This window comes from Crocodylus porosus, unplaced genomic scaffold (assembly GCF_001723895.1).
Source record: "Crocodylus porosus isolate Cpor-Errol unplaced genomic scaffold, CroPor_comp1, whole genome shotgun sequence".
In the NCBI taxonomy this organism is placed as follows: Eukaryota; Metazoa; Chordata; order Crocodylia; family Crocodylidae; genus Crocodylus; species Crocodylus porosus.
Window position 1 is genome coordinate 71,900,394 of NW_017728909.1, and position 21,169 is coordinate 71,921,562.

Consider the following 21,169-nt stretch of genomic DNA (forward strand, 5'->3'; position numbering starts at 1 on the left):
GATCTACTCAGGTCCCTTCCGACCCTAGAAACTATGAAAGACTTCTGCCACTGTCATAAATAGGAGGTTGGGTGAGAGGGACCATTCATCTGATCCACTATGACACTCATGTTCTCCCACTCCTGCTCAGGTGAGAACTAAACATTTTAACTCTCTCTCAGCCACTGCCTAAAGGACAGCAGCTCTTGGCTGCTTAGCCAAAAGCTACTGCCAATTCCACAGTGCCTATGAAAAGGTTAAAAATGTAGCTGCTCCTGAAGACTGATTCTGTCCCTCCCTCCATGCAACTAGCTGTACATATAGAGAGAGGGGATGAGACTAAAAAAACAGCTGCCATTTTACAGCATCTCCATGATTCTATTCCCAGTAGAAAAACCAGCATTCCCATTTAAGATATATGCCCCAATTTTGAAGTGCGGGTACCAGACCTGTGCAAGTAGGCAGCTATTTGATCCGGCTTCAGATCTGGCCGCTTCAGATACCAGTGATCTGATCCGGAGCTCTGGTCCAGGTTCCCATTTCAATCCAGCCGAAGCAGCTGAGCCTCAGAGATCCTGCCATAGGGTATAATGGGGAATCAATGAAATATCTATAACTTTGTTGTTTTTGTCCGATTTGTATGAAACTTGCAGGAATGGTAGCCTCTGTTGAGAGCATGAAGCATGCCAAGTTTTAAGGCGATTGGTGCAGGGGTTCAGGGGGAACTGCACCCCAAATTCTTGAAAGCAAAACTCATGTCACGTATGTGTGTTACACCACAGTGAGGTGAAAACTGCAGGGATGGTGGCCCCTGATGAGGCCACAAAGGCTGCCAAGTTTCAAGGTGATAGTTGCAGGGGTTTGGGGGGAACTGCACCTCAAGCTTCAGACATGCAAAACTCATGACCTAGATGACACTGTGTGTTAAGGCGCAGCAGGGTGAAAGCTGCAGGGATGGTAGCCCCTACTACAGCCATGAAGCCTGTCAGCTGTCAAGGAGACCGGTGCAGGGGTTCTGGGGACCTGCACCTCTAGCTGCTGACAGGCAAAACCCGTGATACGGGTGCTTGTGCAACTGTGTCTGTCTTGGGGTAGTTGATTGTCTGTATTGATTATTTCCTCTCCTGAGTTTGTGGTTTTGTAGGTATTAATCACTGCTTGTTAACACCTACAAAACCACAAAGGCGAGGAAATAATCAATACAGACAATCAACTGCCCCAAGACAGAGAGTCAGTTGCACAACCACCCATGTCACAAGTTTTGCCCATCAGCAGCTAGAGGTGCAGGGCCCCAGAAGCCACACTCCCCCTGCAACTATCTCCTTGACAGCTGGCAGGCTTCGTGGCTACAGCAGGGGCTACCACCCCTGCAGTTTTCACCCTGCTGTGCCTTAACACAGTATCACCCATGTCATGAATTTTGCTTGTCCTCAGCTTGAGGTGCAGTTCCTCCCAAACCCCTGCAGTTATCTCCTTGACACTTGGCAGGCTTTGTGGCCTGAGCAGGGGCCACTACCCCTGCAGTTTTCAGCCTGCTGTGGTATAACACATAGACATGACATGAGTTTTGCTTTCAAGAATTTGGGGTGCAGTTCCCCTAAAACCGCTGTACTGAACTTCTTGAAACTTGGCATGCTTTATGCTCTCAATAGAGACTACCACCCCTGCAGGTTTCATCCAAATCTTTCAGACACAAAACAACAAAGTTATAGCTATTTCATTGATTCCCCATTATACCCTATGGCCGGATCTCCGAAGCGGTTCAGACACTCTGAACCACTTCAGGAAGGAGAGACAGAGAGAGAGAGAGAGATCAAAACACCAAAACCAAACAAGGTTTGTTTGATCCACCAGTAAAGAGAAAAATATTGTGTGTCCTCTTAAAATGCAAACTGTCCCCCACTAAGAGATACTAAGTCACTTACAGCATCAACCACAAATCGTCTCCCCTTGGTAATATATTCCAACCAGTAGACATCAGCTACCTCACCACAGTTAGCTGGTCCCAGCATCATTTCTGGAACCACAATGCCTTCCCTCCAGCCATGTAAGAATTAAATGGTGTAGGGGAGAGAGAAAGTAATCATTTCATTGTATAAGACAATAAGCACCCAACCCCCATCCCTACTTTCTTTAGGAACATAAAGTAGAACTAATTAATCAGAGAAATGGACTCTGTACTGAAAAAAAATTACCTACAACTTGGCAGGTACCCAGTGCAACATAATGAATTTTAACTTCGTCTACTCATTCAGCCCCTGAGCTGGTAACAAGAAAGTGAAAAACCCACTCTGCCCATACAAACTGGAATGAGAGAAAAATTCCTTTCCACCCTGAAAATAAAAGCAGTTACCAGATGCCCATAACAAAGCCCAAAATTCCAAGTTTAGTCTAAACCAAAAAAGAGAACAACACAGAATTATTCTTTGAGGTGGGAGGAAGACCCTGTAAGCCTTCCTCTTGAGTACATGTCAGTGAACAGGTTTAAACACACTGAAATCTCCTTTCTATTCAGAGAACTTCCTGCTTCCCACATCCTCAAAGCTCTTGGGGCAGCATGGAACACTTAAGAAGCTCTAGAGTTTTCTTCTCCTCATAGCCCAGATAAAGTCCTCCCTCCATCCACCTATGTGTCTGCCCAAGGAGTACTATATTGCTGTTAAAACCAAAGAAACGCTTTAATGACACAAAAGGTTAACTTTTTCTAAGGTGGAAGATTTCACAGACATAGACATTAGGGCTTGAAGGGACTTCGGAAGATCGAGTCCAGCCTCCTGTCTAACGGGCAGGAAGTCAGCTGGGGGAAATAGGATCCCAGCAAGATAAGCATACAAATTTATCTTGAAGGCGTTCAATGTAGGTGCATGAACCATCCCGCTGGCAGGCTACTGCAGAACTTGGGGGGCTCGGACAGTGAAGAAATTCTTCCTTATGTCCAGCCTGAAATGGTCTTGCTGGACTTTATAACCATTCAACCTTGTCATCCCTTGGGGCGCTCTGGTGAACAATTGTTCCTCCAGATACTGGTGGTCACCCCTGATAAACTTACAGGTGGCCATCAGATTCCCCCTGAGCCTGCGCTTTTCCAAGCTAAAGGGCTCTCACCCTGTCATCATAAAGTATGTTTTCCTGATCTCTGATCATGCATGTGGCTCTTCTCTGCACTCTCTCAAGTTCCTCCACATCCTTTTTTAATTTAGCAGCTAAAACTGGACACAGTACTCCAGCTGCGGCCTCACCAAGGCCGAGTACAAGGGGAGAACAACATCCTGGGATTTGCTTGAGAAGCATCTATGGATGCAAGCCAGGATTCTGCTTGCTTTACTGGCTGCAGCATCACAGTGAAGGCTCATATTCATCTTGTGGTCAATCGTGACCCCCAAGTCCCTTTCATCTGTAGTGCTAACCAGCATAGCACTGCCAAGCTGATAAGGATGCTACAGGCTTTTCCTCCCAAGGTAGAGAACCTTGCATTTTTCAGTGTTAAACACCATCAGGTTCTCATCCGCCCATTTCTTGAGCCTGTCAAGGTCAGCCTGGATCGCCCTCCTGTCCTCAGGTGTGAGTGCTTTACCCCAGTTTGGTATCATTGGTGAACTTAGCCAGTTCGCTTCTGACTCCAGTGTCCACATCATTAATGAAGATGTTGAGCAATACAGGTCCAAGAACAGAGCCTTGGGAACCCCCATAGGTTACAAGGCACCATGACGATCAACTTCTGTCAACCACCACCCTCTGGGTTCGGCCACGGAGCCAATTTCCCAGCCAGCGGATCGTGGTGGACCAGAAGCCACAACTGGCCAGTTTCGCCAAGAGGTGATCATGGGATACCAGATCAAAGGCTTTTTTGAAGTCAAGATATATGACATCAGTCTCCTCTCCCTTGTCCAGGTAATAGGTCACCTGATCGTAAAAGGAGATAAGATTGGTCAAGCAAGACCTACCCACAACAAACCCATGGTGGCTATCCCTCAGGATGTTGCCGTTGGCCAGTCTGTTGAGAATGGCCTCTTTAATTATCTTTTCTAAGACCTTCCCTGGGAGAGAAGTCAGGCTGAGGAGCCTGTAGTTTGCCGGATCCACTTTCCTCCCTTTCTTCAAGATAGGCACCACATTGGCCTTCTTCCAATCTTCAGGCACTTAACCAGAGCACCAGGAGTTCTCAAAGATCCATGCCAGGGGCTGGGCTATGATGCTCGCCAGCTCCTTGAGTATGCTGGGGTGTAAGTTGTCACAGCCAGCTGACTTGGTGTCCAGCCTCTCAAGGTGTTCCTTTACCAGGTCAGCATTAATGGAAGGCAGGGAATCTCCATCACCCAGGCTGTCCCATAGTGGGCAGGGGTGTCCCGTGGGACTGGTGAAAGACCGACACAAAGTACCCATTTAATAGTTTGGCTTTTTCCTAGTTGTCGGTTGTCCCATCTGGTTTACCAGGGTTCAAGTGTTGTCCTTGCTTTTCCTCCAGCTCCCCACGTATCTAAAAAAGAACTTTTTATTGTCCTTGATACTTGCAGCTAGTTGGAGTTCTGTCGCAAAATTGGCTTTCCTGGTTTACTCCCTGCAGGACCAGACCAGTGCGGAATATTCCTCCTTGGAGGTGGATCCCATCCTCCATTCTTTTAAGGCCTTTCTTTTTAGCTGCAGGAGGTCCACTAGTTCCCTGGAGAGCCAAAGGGGCTGCTGTGCCCTTTTGCTGCCTTTCCTGAGACGGAATAGCATTAGCCTGTGCATTGAGGATCGCTCCCTTGAGGAGCAAGCACTCTTCCTGATCTCCCCTCCCCTTGGGGTCGTGGTCCCTTATGGCCTCACTGACAAGCCTCCTGAGCTTGCCAAAGTCAGCTTTCCTGAAGTCAAGGACTTCTGTATTGCTGACTAACTTGCCAGCTTTGTAGCAGATGGTGAAGGTGATCAGCTCATGGTCACTGTCACCCAACTTTCCTTCGATCATCAGGTCACTGATTAGGTCATCCCCGGTTGCCAGTACCAGGTCAAGCAGCACTTTACCTCTCGTCGGCCTGTAGACCCCTTGTGTCAGATAGAGGTCATCCACACAGGAGAGGAAGCTTTGCGACCACTCTGATTTAGCCAAGCACTCTTCCCATGAGATGTCTGGGTAGCTGAAGTCTCCCATGACAGTCGTGGACCTAGAGCATGCGGCCTCAGCCAATTCCCTGGCGAACTCTTGGTCAAGCTCTTGACTTTGGGTTGGAGGGCTGTAGTAGACTCCCACCATTGTGTCCCCTGTGCAGTGTTCCTCACGGATTTTAACCCAGAGCGTCTCCAGCCATCCACCCTGATCGCCAACGTTGGCTTTCAGGGATCCATAGCTCTCCTTGACAGAGCTATGCCCCCACTCCTTTTATCTACTCTCTCTCTCCTGTACAGGGAGAGGTGAAGTTAAAGTTAGAATAACCAATCCATTTCTTAGATAGATAGAATTGCCATGAAAAAGTAATATAAATCAATTTAAAATTTTGCCTTAAGAGAAGCTAGTTTCCAGCCGAACCAACAGCAGCAGCAAAGCCAAACTATATTTAAAATGTTTATGTGGTTTGGACAATTCTCAAAAAGAAAACCTTTTTCATTTATTGTTAAACAGTTGTGAAGAGGGTACCAACTACAATTTATCCTATTATAAGATCAAGCTGGCTTGAGTGTCATTATGAAAGGAATTATACAATTACACATGCTTGGAAAGTTCAGGTTGCTTGTTATTTTACTAAGTTCTCAATTGGAAGAACCTATCACACATAGGGAACAACAAAAATCCTTTTTTTGTGCAATTTCTCTTGTTTAAAGAATTAAAAAAAATCAGGTAAACACGGTATTTTGAAGGGATGGAAATAAAGTACATATGTAAAAAATCATGTGTTACAAGTATAAAGCCCTTCTTCCCAACCCCTCTATCAATTTATGGTTTGTAACTCTCACTACACTACATAATTTGTACCACTGAATAGTCTGCTTTGCAGGACAAGAAAGCTATCTATTTCTTTTGTCATATCTAATATATTTTTAATGCAATGTTCAACCTAAAAAACCAAAAAACAAGAAATTATTCTGCTGTTGCTCAGCAGCCTCCTTAATGGAAATACTTAGCAACATAAAGTTCAACTGAAATATAAATTGATAGTCAACGCTTTATTACAAAGCAACCCTCTCTAAAGAAATCATTTAGGTGTTGGTTAGCTCCACAGAATTAATATTAAACACGTTTAATATATGGATGTAGTCTTAAACAAGCCCATTTGCAATCCCCAGAAAAAAAACTCTATCCTGTCCTACTGCTTCATATTAGAAGAAACAGGTTATGAAATATACATATTTTCAAATCCTCATACAAAAATTAAAAATCCCTCCTCTCCAAGTTATTTTTCTGTAGCATAAAATCTATAAAGTAATTGTATACTACAAAAACAAGCATGCAAGTAAATATTCCACATTTTTGTTTGGCCGAGTTTTTTTGGCTAGGGAATATTTGATATGAAAATGGCAGTAGTCGACTTCCGCATGTCTTCAGTCAGAAAAAAATCTGACACTGCTGACATAAAACTTTAGAGGAGAAATAAACTTTAAACAACATTAAATGTATTATGTAAAAAAATTCTGAATTTTATGACTTTTTTAGATAAAGAAAATTGTAAATTAGTACCTAGCAACTTAACTGGCAGGGGAGCAGCAGAGTAACCAGGACAGTAGCCCTGAGCACTGCCTTTGTGAGGGGTATAAAAATAGCCATTACAACAGTGGTGGTTGATCATGATACTACAATTGGCACAGCAGCAGCCACTGCTGCCCCGGGTACAAGAGCAGCACTGCTATGACTTTGTCAGTATCCATTTACCACCTACTAGCACTTTTTTCCTCAGTCAACTCCAGTACATCTATTGATTCAGATTCTTGTATTTCTCATTTCAGAGCTATAAATTATTACTTAATTATAACTGTGATAACATGCTTGAACACTAGCAAGCAATTTTCCTGACCAGAAAGACACAGCCCATTCTTTTATTAGACGCCACATTTGGTGGCATTGTTACAAATAGAAATCATTATTGAATACTGTAGCATTTTCATTAATATTCTGTATCACCTAATTCTCTATATTCACAAAAGGTATCATTTCTCATCTATGTCCTTATCCCAAGATGCTATATGAGAAGTAAGCTTTGTGAAAAATTAAGTTTCACATTTGTGGTAATTAGACCTGTCAATTTTTTTCTCAATACAACGTTTTATTGGAAAATGCTAATTCATAAAAGCAAAGGTTTTTATGGGAAGGGAATGACTTCAAGTAAGTCCTTGATTTAAAATATGCCAAGTTATTAAAATAAAAAATAGTGTTCCATTTTCCCCATAATTTTTCCCCCCAAGAATTCAGCTCTCTTAACTTATTTATTATCTGGTGAGACTACATAGCCCAAGAAGATGACAAATGCTTATTAAAAACAAAGCAGCTTTCCATTTATAGGAAGTGTACCAGTGAGGTGTTTTTATTTTCTTAACAAGAGAGTTCGTATTCATGTTTGAAAAACCTGTACTATTATCTGCAAATAACTGAGATACCACAGACAAAGGAAATGGGGAAGTAAAAAAGGAAAAATTTAATTATTAAGGCATGTAGAAAGATGGTCATGAAACTTCATCCTGCATATATTTTACCGTGATCATGTACTTAACAGTTAAGCAATTGAGTAGACATGCTTATAACATGCATGCGCAGTAATTACTTGTACAAATCAAGATCTTCACATATGGCACAAAAATAACCCTTCAAAAGTATGTAGGAACCACTTTTTCCATGTAGATTTTGTAGTGTTTATTTTTGCTCTCAAGCTTTAGGCACTCTCAGTACCATTAATGGTCAGAATTTCTATTTTGTTATACAGAAGAAATTTATCCAAGTCTTTTTCTAAGCTACATTATATAATTCATTAGTTTCTACTGTGTCCAAAACACTCAGGAAACATACAGGAGTTCTTTGGCTTCCATCTTTTATCTAGCTTATTTCCATCTTAAATGAAAAATCTCAAATAACTCCAAAGTGTTTAAGACATACAGTCTGCATTACACCTACCGTCTCAAGACTGTATCCTGCTCTTATTAGATATATCATAGCTGAACATGTTCTACAAGATACTTCTAATATAACAAAATTTAAGAAGAGGGGAAATAGTAAAAACTTACCTTGCCTAGTATTAGATAGGTTATGGTCCAAAAAGACTTATCTGATAAGTATGAACAGGCATTTTGTTATTGAGTCTGACAATCATGATCTGTGTTGCTTTCTGTACAAAACTTGAAATCTCATACCTAGAGAAGAAGTTTTTTTGGCAGATCACTCTGAGGGGTGGGGGGGGGGCACGGATGGAGGGGAGGGAAATATTCAAAAAATGCTTTAAGTACCAAGTAACTGGGGAAAACGTTGAGAACAAAGAGCTGTTAAAATGCTCTTACATTCCATTCAAATTGTATACAAGTACTTACTAATTTGTTCTCCTGCATGTATATTCTTTGCAACTTCAGACATCCTTTTGCTATAATGATCATTCCCTCATCTGAGATCTTGTAACACTGGCCAAAATGAATGTCTTTCAGTTCTCTGCACTTTGAGCCCAGCTGCAAGTAAATAAAATAATGCAAGTGCTTAAAGGAAAAAATGAAAACAACAACAAAAAATAAAAAGGAATAGAAATTCATTTGTAAATATCTGGGTTTTGTTTTCTTCCTAGGAACAACCTTGCCTGAGAGCTACAATAATAGTTAACAAACAAGTAAAAAAAATGTTGCAAGAAAGGTGAAAGTGAGTCTTAACCATGAACAGCCAATTAAAAACAGAAAAACAAAAAAAACCTTACAGCACACCAAGCAGAAAAACTAAGTCTGCTGATAGAAGAAACCTCTGAGCAGCCAACATGACCAACCAAGCTCCAACATACCTGATTTAACATGATTTTTTTATGAGTTTTCCTGTAAGCATTAGCTTAAATGTCCGTCATTGTTCATTTTAATTGCTTTAAGCTTTGGGAAGCACACTTATTAATGCAAGCAACAGGCAAGACAGTAAAAAACACCACCACACAAACAAATTCTGTTTTCATCTGCAAATTAGATCAACTCGTATTCAGTTCTAGTGGCAATCAAGCCTTGAAAAACTCAGACATATCAGCCAAAGGTATACTGTGATATGTCAAACTGAGTCACTTTAAGGAGATAATTTCCTCAATTGATAACTAATTTTAACAGCTCGATGCTCAAGTAACCTGAGGAGAAAAATGTAAGATTCACAGGCAGTAGTTAGGAAGAACAGCTTGACTGCCAGATTTGCAGTCACTGGCAAATAAGAACAACTATCTAAAAGCCAAACAACCTCAAAAAGAACAAGCAGATGGGTAAAACCATCTTTTTTTCTTTGGAATTGATTGGGACAGGTTCCTTCAAATTTGGTTCAATTTACTATAGCGCAGTCTCCTTAGAAGAAAACTGAGAACCAACAGTTCCTGCTGACCATACTTTAGCAATACAATAAAGATATGACCTTAAATTGATTTTCAAAGGTAAACAGATGAGACAAAGATACTATAAAATACTTATGAAACAATATTTTTTTTTGTATTGCACTCTTCTTCATTACTAAAAAGCAGCCCCACAGTTTAAAAAAAATTAATGGTCTCACATTCTGCACTTGCATTTCCAGCATGCAAGACAAATGTACATTTTCAGCTCCCAAAATGATACTATTGCTTCATTTATTGTGTAAGAACATGTAGAAGACCGAATGAAACTCTTGTTCATTCATTTTTGAAGTTCCAGAGACAGAACTTGTGCAGCCTTAGAAATTATTACAAGGAACAACGCATGTTTTACATGGACACAAAAATGTCTCTGTCTTACGAGCTGTCTCAAGTTTTTGATGAAGCCAGAATCAACTTCTTTATTTGGTATAAATAAGAAAGTACATCTTCTCTCAACTGGTAGCATCCGAGGCATGGATAAATATTACTTTTGCAAAAATTTTAAATAAATCTGTTACTTAGTTTAAATAGAAAATTTTAAACCACAAAAAATACGGCTAACAGCCAGCTGACTCACTGCTTTTCCCAATTTCTATGCAGTTAGACTTTGACTATGTTCATCCAATGTACATGTTAGTTAACATTCCCAACTCTGGCAAATTAATTACAAGTCTTGTGATGCTCATCAATACTTGAAACCCAAAATGTCATTTAAAAGAACAGTTTCTAGCCTGTATAGGTGTAGGGAAAAATCCTCATACAAAAATGCCCAAGACTCATAACTTCATTAACAATTTTAAATATTATCTCAAATCTAACTTGTGATTTGTTCCGCAATTAGCATAATTTCTCTTGTTTAAAACAAAATCATGTTGAGAATGCTACATTTATTTCTGATCTTATTTTTTCTCAAGTTGATTAATATTTCCAAAAACTTAAAATGGGGTTGAAATAATGTAACATTTTGGAGAATATGCCTAATGATGAACTCTGCTTTCATTAAAACTTTTTGTTCTTGTAACAGTCACTTCAGATTAGAACACTTCCATTTAGTGAAAGAAAAATTATGGCCTGGTCCACACCATCCCGTTTTGCTGACAGAACTCAGGTTCTGAGCTAGAACAGTAAGCAAATCCACATATGCAACTGACCCACAAGAAGTCTATAATACAGCAAACAACAGAAGGCTTCTGCCTTTGTAAAGAATCTATCACAAAATGCGTATACACACCATTCTTGCGGTCAGTAGCTTCAGCCCCATTAATGACCACAAGTGAACATTGTACCCTGCCAGCACAGCTATTGCTGTGGAGACACCAAGAGCCATCAAAAGCAACATAAAAGGACTGTTTTTAAAAAGGAAGATTTGCCTCAGAGATTTTATTTTAATTTACAGCTCATAGGTACTAAATTATGTTCACTCCTAAACCCAAAAAGACTGAACTGGTTATGCCTCATCTAGATTCCTGTGTGCAGTTTTGAGCAAGTTCAGCTTCCAAAAAGGGTTCTTAGGAGGGGTCTTGATCTTCAAAAATCTGAAGGGATGCCATAACAAGACAGGACCTTTTCTCTCCTGCTGCAGAGAGAAAAAAACAAAGCAGGTTTGGACTCAATGGGCATTTTTACGTGTTCTGAGATGCAGTGCCAGGCACTTTAATTAGTAAGCCACACCAATTAAAAGTACCCATGCATCACCTTGTATCAGCATCCCCACACTGAAAAAGTGGTGGCAGGGCACTTTCAACTAAAGCTCATTGAATGCGTTTCAAAGCACCCTGCTGCCTTTTTTTAAAGTGTCCTGCTGCCATTTTTTCAGCACAGAGACGCTGATACACATGACAGGAAAAGCCACCAGAGCACGTCAATTTCCATGCTCCAGCAGATTCGATTAATCAAGTCTGCTCCGACTCACTGGATTTCCAGCACGTCAGAGCAGGCTCCCTGCACGTCTACAGGAGCCCAATGTCAGGGGAAAAAAACTTCACTGTTAGAATAGCAAGGCAGTAGAATAGACTGCCTAGGGAAGTTGTGGCATTCTCCAATGCTGGACGTATTCAAGGAGGGTCGGGATAAGTATTGGTCAGGGAGGATCTAGAAATAACTATGCCTGTGATATACTACAGGTATTACTCAAGCGTCTGGGCTTGGCTGGTTGCCACATGAGGCTGGAAAGGAGTTATTTTCCCTTCCTGTTTACTATATGTGTTGGAAGGTGGGGGGGTTAACCTTGGGTGCTAGCTGCAGAAAAGGCTGGTGATTTTGACAGGGGTGTGACAGTGTTCCTGTTGAAACTAAGACCCAGAGGTTCCTGGCTAGATGGTCTTGCTCCTCTGCTCAGGGTCACACCAACTGCTACAACTGGAGCAAGGAAGGGATTTTACCCCATGATAAGACTAGTAAGTATTGTGAGAGTTTTTACCTTCCTCTGTAGCAGGGGGCATAACCCTCTTCCTTGGATCTCTCCAGCATATTTCAACAAACCTTGAGTTTAACCCTTTAACAATCCTGTTACTTCAAAGGCAGAAATTATGAAAAGGATAGAAGTGAAAGAAATAAAAAATTAAAAGGATCCATTAAAAAGTAACTGGATAGAGTTTTTTTTTTAATGCCCAGTTATCAGAAAAGTATCTCTGTAACCTACAAAAGGAAATTAGGAGCCCCAGGATTATTTAGGATGAAGGAAAGTTGAGCAAAGCAAAGAATTCATTTCTGACTCTATAACCAGAACTCCTGACCCCTGACCAAATACAAAGGTTAAAATATCAGTTTAACTTTTTTACAGCCAAATTGCTTTATTCCCTATAAAGAACTATTCAAAAGATGGCATTAATTTGCAAAAGGATAACCTCAAGAGAAACTCACAGTAGCTAATGAATAACTTCTGGTTCTGGTCTGATGCACAGATTTCAAGATCTTTTGCTCCATTTTAGTAGGATTTAGATAAAAGAGTATTTATTTTATACTATGCATCAAGAGAAACACCAGGCTTCCTGACCCTTTTGTTAACTTCTTTCAGAGTAAGCTTCATTTAGCTAAAAAGACTAGCCCAATTCTAGAAGGAAGCGTAACACTGTAAAAACCATTAAGTTCGGCATCAACAAATTTATTTTGATTAAAATGTAATGTTACCTGTTTGAGTCCTTCATCAGTAAGTCTGTCTTGATTGCCTACATGTACTTTCTGCAGCAGAGGACACTGAGAGGCAACTGCAATGATAGATGTGTCAGAAAGCTGTTTACACCTGTAAGCAGTATACCTTAGGAGTCCAGGACATTTAAAAGCTAGCACACACACTCCTGTATCTGATACGTTCCGACAATCAGAAATATTTATTTCAGTTATGTTCTGGCTTCTTGATGCAATTTTTTCCAATAACTCGTCGTTGACCTGTCAACAAATCCAAATTCTCAGTTTAATATCCTCATAGTCAATTTTAACTTTGATTAAAAATATCTTGAAAAAAAAACGGTAGAGGAACTTATCTGAAACCACAAAAACTATGACTGGGTTGGAAGAAGTATTTCTATCAACTGTGAAGTGGGGGGATGGGATGGGACGGAGAGGGCACATTTAGTTTACATAGATTCCAGGCACAGATCACTGAAATCAATGTTATGCTTACCTTGCTAAGAAACCTGTCCTAATCCCTGAGAAGTTAAGGAAATCCTTATTTCAAAGAAAAGGGCAAATAAATTCTCATTTGTGTGTAGTTTTTTTCAACTGTCACAATAACAAATTGTAAGGGTTTTGTTTTCTGGAGCCACTTATCACCCTTCAAACAAAAAGGTATGGATTACATTCCATACTGATTGCCAACAATAGTCAGACAAACGTCAGTAACTGCAACAATGTCAGCAACAGCTGAACTGTCAAAATCTGTAGCAGTTTAAAAAAATTCAGTGATAACCAGTGATCCAAGATACTGACAGGGAAATGAAAGAAGCAAAGGTAGAATGGACAATTTGATTTTTTTAATGTGTCAGTTACTCCATGCACATTTTTTATCAACTAGCTAGTCCGATATGCTGCCTTTCTCTTTGGCACCATGACACATATCATCAAGATACTAGCAAAATGTAAATCCTGTCCAAGATGATGAACACAACTCAATCCCTGTTGTTTAAGCCAATGAAAGAAAATAAAAAAACATTTTATCAAGTTAATGAATAATGACAGTGTAAAACTAACTAGATCATGAAAACAAACATAAGATTCTACATAGCAAGCAAGAGAAAGCGTTTACTTTTAGAAAACAGAAGCAAAACCAGCCAAGCTGACTTTACAATACTCTTCTGTCACTTAAAGCAGATTAGAATTATTCTTCCTACAGGCAAATAAAATAAAGAAATCTTTGCCTCTGTCCCTTTCAGAAATAAACATTTTCTATGCTGGACACAATCTGTTTTTTCAGTAATGGCAATCTAGCTTCTCCCTTGTTACTTCATCAGTCAATGGTTAGCTGTAAAACAATAGCGACTTCCAAGGAAAAAAATACAATGACAAAGGATGCTTCTGTGGATTAGAGTGATTTAGTATAACCCATTAAATAACTGGCTGAATATTTTAATGGCAGGGGCTCATAATAAGTAAACTCAATTACAAACCTCTTGGATCAAGCCATTGAAATAATACTTGCCCCATAAAATAACTAATTCTACAACCTTATCACAAACAAGGAGGGGGGAGGGAATGCACTGCACATGACAAAACAACTATATTTATTCAAATCCAAGACAAGGTCCCCACCCCATTTAAGATGGGGAAAAATCCCCTTGTCTTGGATTTGAATACAAGGTGCAGGTAGCTGCTGCGGCTCTAGTTCCAGCTCCATCCCGGGCTCAGGGAGAGAGCTGCAGCTGCTGCCTGCATCCCCACTGCCCCTGCCCACCACCCTACCACCACCACAGGCTTACCACCACCATTTATCTCCTCAGCCCCTTCCCCTTGCTCCAGCAGGCTTCACCCTGCTCCAGCTTGGGACATGGAGCACATGCTTGTTCCAGTCCTGGTCCAGCCCGACAACAGCAGCAATTCCAGCTAGGTCCCAGGCCCAGGGGCTAAAGGGAAAACGGGGGCAAGGGCCAGGGCTCAAGCTGCTTGAATCCCCTTAACCTGTCCTCCCCATCTCACCCATCACCTATCCACCCCTGCCACCTTCCCCACTGCACCAGTGGTAGGGGGAAGAATTAAGACAACTCTCCAATAATTAGATTCTATACATAGAAAAATAAAACAATTTTATAAATTTTCCGTGTATACAATCTAATTATTGGAGAGGGGGTCATCTTAAATTCGGGGTCATCTTGGATTCAGGTTAATATGGTATTACTTTCATATATGGAAGCTGAACTTCAGAGTACAAACAGTGCTCCAAGCTGGAACCTGAAATCACTTCTAACTTCATGGTCTGGTAGAGTATAATATAAAAACCATGACACAAAAGTTTAGAGAAGACATTAAAAAAATTACTCAGAGGAATAATTATGGATGACCCAAGGGCAGGCCCAATAAAAATTCTGTTACATACAAAATACTTAATTAAGTAACCAAACAGACTTCAGAGCCCTCCTAAACCAATTTCATTCCAGGCTTGTGTCATCAAGGAGACACACAAAAAAAAAAAGAATCCTCCTACTGGTGTGCAGTCATAAAAGCTACATCTCTGCCCCAGATAAAACTGAACCAAGCACCAGCTGGACAACCATAACCAAAACTACTGGCAACCCTTCACCAATTCCGATCATTAGCTAAATAAAGCAGGCATCTCAACCAAGGCCAAATATTTGAAAGTTACTCTTAATCACAAAAACTATACCCCGAGTAGCTGAGAAATGCACAGTATTTTAACTAAGCCACATTCTCACACTATTCCAACAAAGGACTTCAGTTTTTAACGACAGCCCACTAGAAAAAATGAAAACTACCAAAACAAAAGTGGAAAAGTAGAAGTAAGGAAGGCGCCATCTAACATGAGACAAAAGCAAGAAAAAGTCTTAAGAACAAATTTTAAATCAGTCACATACAATCTATTTTCATAATTGCACTTCATAATCCATGCAGTGCTCCACCATACCTGCTGACGACTACTGAGGTCCAGCTGCTTCCAGAACTGGAAGTCTAAACAGAGGTCACGCCAGTATTTACAGACTAACGATGCTGAAAGACAGCGCTCATTCAACGATAAATTGGAAAATATCTGTAAAGAAGAAAAACACTTGTCAGGTCTGATAACCAAATATAAGAACTCAGGGCTTTCCTTATTTATTAATCATGAAATCATGTACAAGACAAACCAGAACGCAGTCACTGTAAGCACCAGTGGTTTGTAGTGTTTACCTAACAATTGCTCTGTCAACAACTAAAAACTAGCCAAACATAAAGCTTCCCACAACTTGATGGGTATATCTCAAACAGATTAGCTGTAAGAAAGAGAAGGTGCAGTCTCCTTAAACATCTAGTTCAGGCACAACTGTTACCTCTAACATTTTCCATGTAACTATGAAACAGCAGACCTTTTAAACAATACAATATGGTTATGACTGAAGTACATTTTCCTTGCTTATTTAACATGACAGGTCCAATTATTAAAATATCAACACAGTGCTGCACACATTTATGAGCAGTAAACAAATGCATCTAAGGAGTTATCTTTCAGTTTTGAGAGAAATAAGTCTCCTCTTTATCCTTTTAAGGCAATTATGTAAAAAAAAAAACAAACTTAAGCGAACTAAAACTGCTGTTTTTCAACTAAAAAGAAAGAAAACCACAGACACACCTAGTGATATAATGGAGTAGCCCAGAATTTTAGCAATACAAATCATGCAATAATCAGAGTGCAGGGCTAGCAGTTTTTCAAATCCAATCCTTTACACTAGGGGTCAGCAACCTTTTGCTGGAGAATTCAATCCAGTCCCCTGTGAGGCCCCAAATCTCCACCCATCCATACTGCCCCTGGAACACCCAGATGGCCTGAGCTTTACCCTTTCCACTGATCCCTAGCCCCTCTGCAGTAAAAGACAGAGAAGCATGGAAGAGCAGCAGGAAAGGCTGCAGACAGGGGCACTGTAGAGGGGACACGCATCATAGAATCATAGGCAATTAGGGTTGGAAGAAGATCATCTAAGTCCAGGGGTAGGCAACGTTTTTTGGCTGGAGTGCCAAAAAAACTACAATGACTACCTTGGAAGGTGCCGGAGTGCTGACATGCCGGAACCTGGAGCAGCTGTTTGCAGCCTTCCAGCTGCAGCTGGCCCACAGAGCCCAGTATGTTTGCAGCACGGCTTGCAGCCTCCCAGCCACCTGCTGGGAGCAGCCTGGGCTCCATGGCTGGCAGCAGCTGCTTACAGCCCAGGCTGGAGGTGGCTTGCCAAGCAAAATGCCCTTGTGCGCCATGCTCGAAACACATGCCAGGGGTTGCTGACCCCTGATCTAGTCCTACCCCCGGCTCAAAGCAGGACCAGCCCCAACTAGATCATTCCAGCCTGAACTTTGTCAAGCCAAGCCCTAAAAACCTCCAAGAATGGAGTCCACAACCCCTCTGGGTAACATTGTCCTGTACTTCACCACCCTCCTAGTCAGAAAATTCTTCCTAATATCTAACCTAAACTTCCCTTGCTACAACTTGACACCACTGTTCTTGTCCTGTCATCTGCCACCACTAAGAACAGTCCAGCTCCACCTTCTTTGGAACCCCCGCCCTTCAGGTAGTTAAAGGCTGCTATTAAATCCCTTCTCAGTCTTCTCTTCTCCAAACTAAATAAGCCCAGTTCCCTCAGCCTCTCCCCAGAAGACATGTGCCCCCATCCCCTAACCATTTTCACTTCCCTCCGCTGGACTCTCTCCAATTTGTCTACATCCTGTCTGCATGGAGGGTGCAAAATTGGACACAGTACTCCAGATGTGGCCTCACCAGTGCCCAACAGAAGGGAAGGAACACTTCCCTCAACTAGCTGACAACACTCCTTCTAATGCAGCCAAGTACGCTGTTAGCCTTCTTCACCATAAGGGCACACTGTTGGCTCATATTCAGTTTACTGTCCACTGTAACACTGAGGTCCATTTATGAAGAACAGTTAGTTCCCAGTCTGTACTGGTAATTGTTCTGTCCTACGTGCAGGACTTTGCACTTATCTTTACTGAAGTTCATCAGATTTATTTTGATCCAATCCTCCAATTTGTATAGGTCTCTCTGAATCATAGCCCTATTTTCCAGGATAATGGAGGGAGGGGGGCTGCAGCCCTCCCAGGGCCCCCATTCCCAGCACCACCGCTGCCCATCCCAACCGCAACCCAGCCCAGCCCCCCCGCCGGGAAGAACCGAGTGCAGCCCCAGCTCACAGCAGCAGCCTGCCCTGCCCCACACATAGATCTGGGGGCACATACCCCCATGTTCTCTCAGGGTGCATACTGAGGTGGGAGCCACCCTCCCCCCAGATGAGCCAAGGCTCTGTCCCCGCACCCTGGCCCCATTGTGCAGTGCCTGCCCCTGCCCAACCCCACTCCCTCCCTCACCGCAGTTCCCCTCCACCCCTCCTTCTTTCCCCTGCCCCTTCCCGCACAACAGACTTACCAGCCAACCCAGCTACTCCACAATGCCAGGCTGCACTCCTGGCCACTAATTCATTCTGCGTACTCCCTATGACCTTTTTAAATATCCTTAGGGGTACGCATACCCCTGGTTGACAACCACTACTCTAGAGTGTTTCTGCCAGTAGACCTGATGGCTACCCGTTGAGCAAACAGGGGTCATTTTGTACTATGAATGAGATAGGATCCCTGTTCAAGCAGAAGTAGTATGGCATTCACATGCTTTAAGCTGCACGAGGCAGTGGCAGCACAGGGTGGTGACAGAGTGGAGCTGGCCTCGCCACCACCTCCATCCCTGCTGTAGTTCTTGATGGGCAATTCACTAGTTAAAGTATACTAGTACAAGCTGTTATGCTGTAATTTATCTCTACTTAATTCTGTAGCAACACAAGAATAGAGGAACTGTTCCAACTTAAAACTGCTTCATCCAGGGTCAAAATTGGAGAATTTAGCTCATAACGCTACAGAATCATGTATACTTTACAGTTACAGCGTAACAGTTGTGGTGTGTTCCCGAGTAGCACCTCTTCTTTAAAGCAGATGAAACGCTCATCTGTCCATTCCATGTTTCTTTATTGAAACAGGTTTGACAGTGACAAGGATAATTCACTAACAAATCTAAGGGTGAACTATATTAATGATGAGAATATTATTCAGGCCCTAAAATAACCTTTTACTGAGGAGTTCACATAAAAGTGCATCTGTAATGAACTTTACAGCTTCTTTTTAAAAATTTAGAAGTTGTGAGAAACACTAAGGCCCAGATCTTTTAAAGATATACATGTGCCTACCTCCCACAGAAATAAATGGTAATGCCTTTGGGAACCTGAGCCTTAAAATACTATACTTGGGGGGGGTTTTTATAACTTCAAGGTAAATGTTATGGGCTATGAATATGGGCAGGGAAGAGAAAGGAAAAGAAAAAAAAGTTAATTAGTTGGGGCTGCTCTAGTGCATAAGCTATCAACGTTAAATTACTAAAAATGAAGTAAATCACTAGTTAGAAGCAATATTTACTTCTGTGTGATGTTAATATCCAACACAGCTCCTAACCCCTTACCTACAAAGGTAACTCCCCTCAAATTCCAAAAGACAACCACATAAATTGAACTCAAAATCTGAATTCCAATCTGAGCAAGGACAGAGCTCTTACCAAAAGGTACTTGTTTTAAATTCATGCTATCTACACAAGATAATATATTAAATCAGAGTTATGGCTGTAAAACCATTAAACATTTATCTCAAAAACATAAATAAGAAAATTAAATTAAGACCTAATATACTACTCTTTAAAAGACACCACATATAGAAAGATAAATAACTTAAAATGTATCTTTTTCTTGTCAGTGAAGACAAAGTACATACCCCATACTATAAATCAATTATAAACCAATACTATTTTACCCATCATTAATTTCATGATTAAAATTTCAATTAATTTTTTTCCATCTAAAAAATGTTTCTGTTAAAACACTAGAAATGCTTTATGTTACAATTCATTACTAAACTTTAAAATAAAAAAATAAATTTACAAAATGTAGACAGAATATTGGCTTTTAAATAGCTCATGGTGTACTGCTACATGCTCTTTCATTGTGAACATTAAGAGTTGCAAGTATGAATCAAATATTTTATGCTTGAAGTTATTACAGTAGTATAACATTTCACATATCAATACCTGGAAAGCAGGTATTTTTCATTGAGAAATAAAGTCAAGTACTTATGAAACTGATTCAAGTTTAATTATCAAAACAAAATCTTGATTCTTGATTTATACGATGTCTCTTATGAAAGCTTATGCCTTTTTGAACAAGTTAATCCCTAAAGCAGTGGTTTTCAACCTGCTGTATATGCAAACCTGAAGGTCTACAGACTATGTGTAAGGGGTTCGTGAAAGATGACTATGATCAATCAAAAGTATGTGAATACCCACACTTACAATGCAAAGGAGTCCGCACATCCATCTGAAATTTTGTAAGCGTCCACAAATGAAAAAAGGTTGAAAACCACTGCTCTAAGGTGCCACCCTGCCATGCCTTCTGCATTAGTTTTGCTAAGAGGAGTGTGAAAGAGTTCTGGCTCCTTAGTAATATCTTTCAGGATGAAACTAATTCTTTGTATCCAGTGCAATTGAATCAGTTTCAGGAACTTGGTTAACTTATTTATTTTTATGAATATAACAACTCACATGCAAGGGAGGGGAATGGGAAGGGCAGGCATTTAGGGCAGGTAGCAGATACAGTGAAAACAAGGGCAGGGTACAAAGGGAACAGACCCCTTGGTCCCCACTGCTGGTTTGTGGAGGACAAATTTAACACAACCTCCCAATAATCAGGTTCTATATGTGGAAAATAATTTTACACATATAAAACCTAATTATTGGAAAGTTATCTTAAATTTAAAGTCATCTTGGATTTGGGTAAATATAGAAAATAAATTACTTAAATACAGCACAGTGCTTTTTTACCTTCAAAGATCTTAATAATTCCACAGTAACATTAACTGATTTTCATTACATCCTTCTTCCTACCTATATGCAACTATAGCTCATAACAAGTACATTCACTTGCAACAAAATATGCCAATTATTATTTTTAGCTTTTTCTTCATTGTGCTCTTCAGATAACTAGGGAGGTGAAAGATTAAAGAATTAACCATTAAACCAGTAAGTGCAGTCATAACCGGTTAGCTTACCGGTTATCCTTTAGCTCAGAGCAGGTGCAGTCTAGCATGGAAAAGGGGAAAGAAAGGACTCAGAAGACAGCAGGAGGGAGGGAGGGAGGACCGTATAAGAGAGGAGGGGAAGGGCCAAGGGCGAACTAGTACCCATAGCCTAAGAGGAAAACAGTGAGCAGTCATTACACTCACCAGTTAAGCAGTTGGCTGGTGGTTTGTAGGCACTCCCTCCCTCCCAGGGCAGGGCTTCACACAGGCTGTTTCGTCTGGCTGAATTTGCCTCCTGCTCCCTCCCCAAGGCAAAGGGCTCTGGGAGCTACATATGAGTTGCTATGTTATCAATTAATTGTTTAACCAATATAGTTAGAGGAGGTTAAACAAATATTTTTCAACAATATTTACATCCCTACAGA

General features: G+C 40.9%; 1 protein-coding gene across 1 annotated transcript in view; it reads right to left on the reverse strand.

Moving 5' to 3' along the window:
* The window catches only part of FBXL17 (F-box and leucine rich repeat protein 17), a gene marked incomplete at its 5' end in the record, with an annotated part of 503,150 nt that overhangs the window by 470,111 nt on the left and 11,870 nt on the right, over nucleotides 1-21,169 (reverse strand). The window contains 3 exons of the mRNA XM_019531720.1: nucleotides 8,467-8,598; nucleotides 12,624-12,881; nucleotides 15,568-15,690. Of these exons, the coding sequence (XP_019387265.1) occupies nucleotides 8,467-8,598; nucleotides 12,624-12,881; nucleotides 15,568-15,690 (513 nt within the window). The remainder of the gene's footprint in view (nucleotides 1-8,466; nucleotides 8,599-12,623; nucleotides 12,882-15,567; nucleotides 15,691-21,169) is intronic.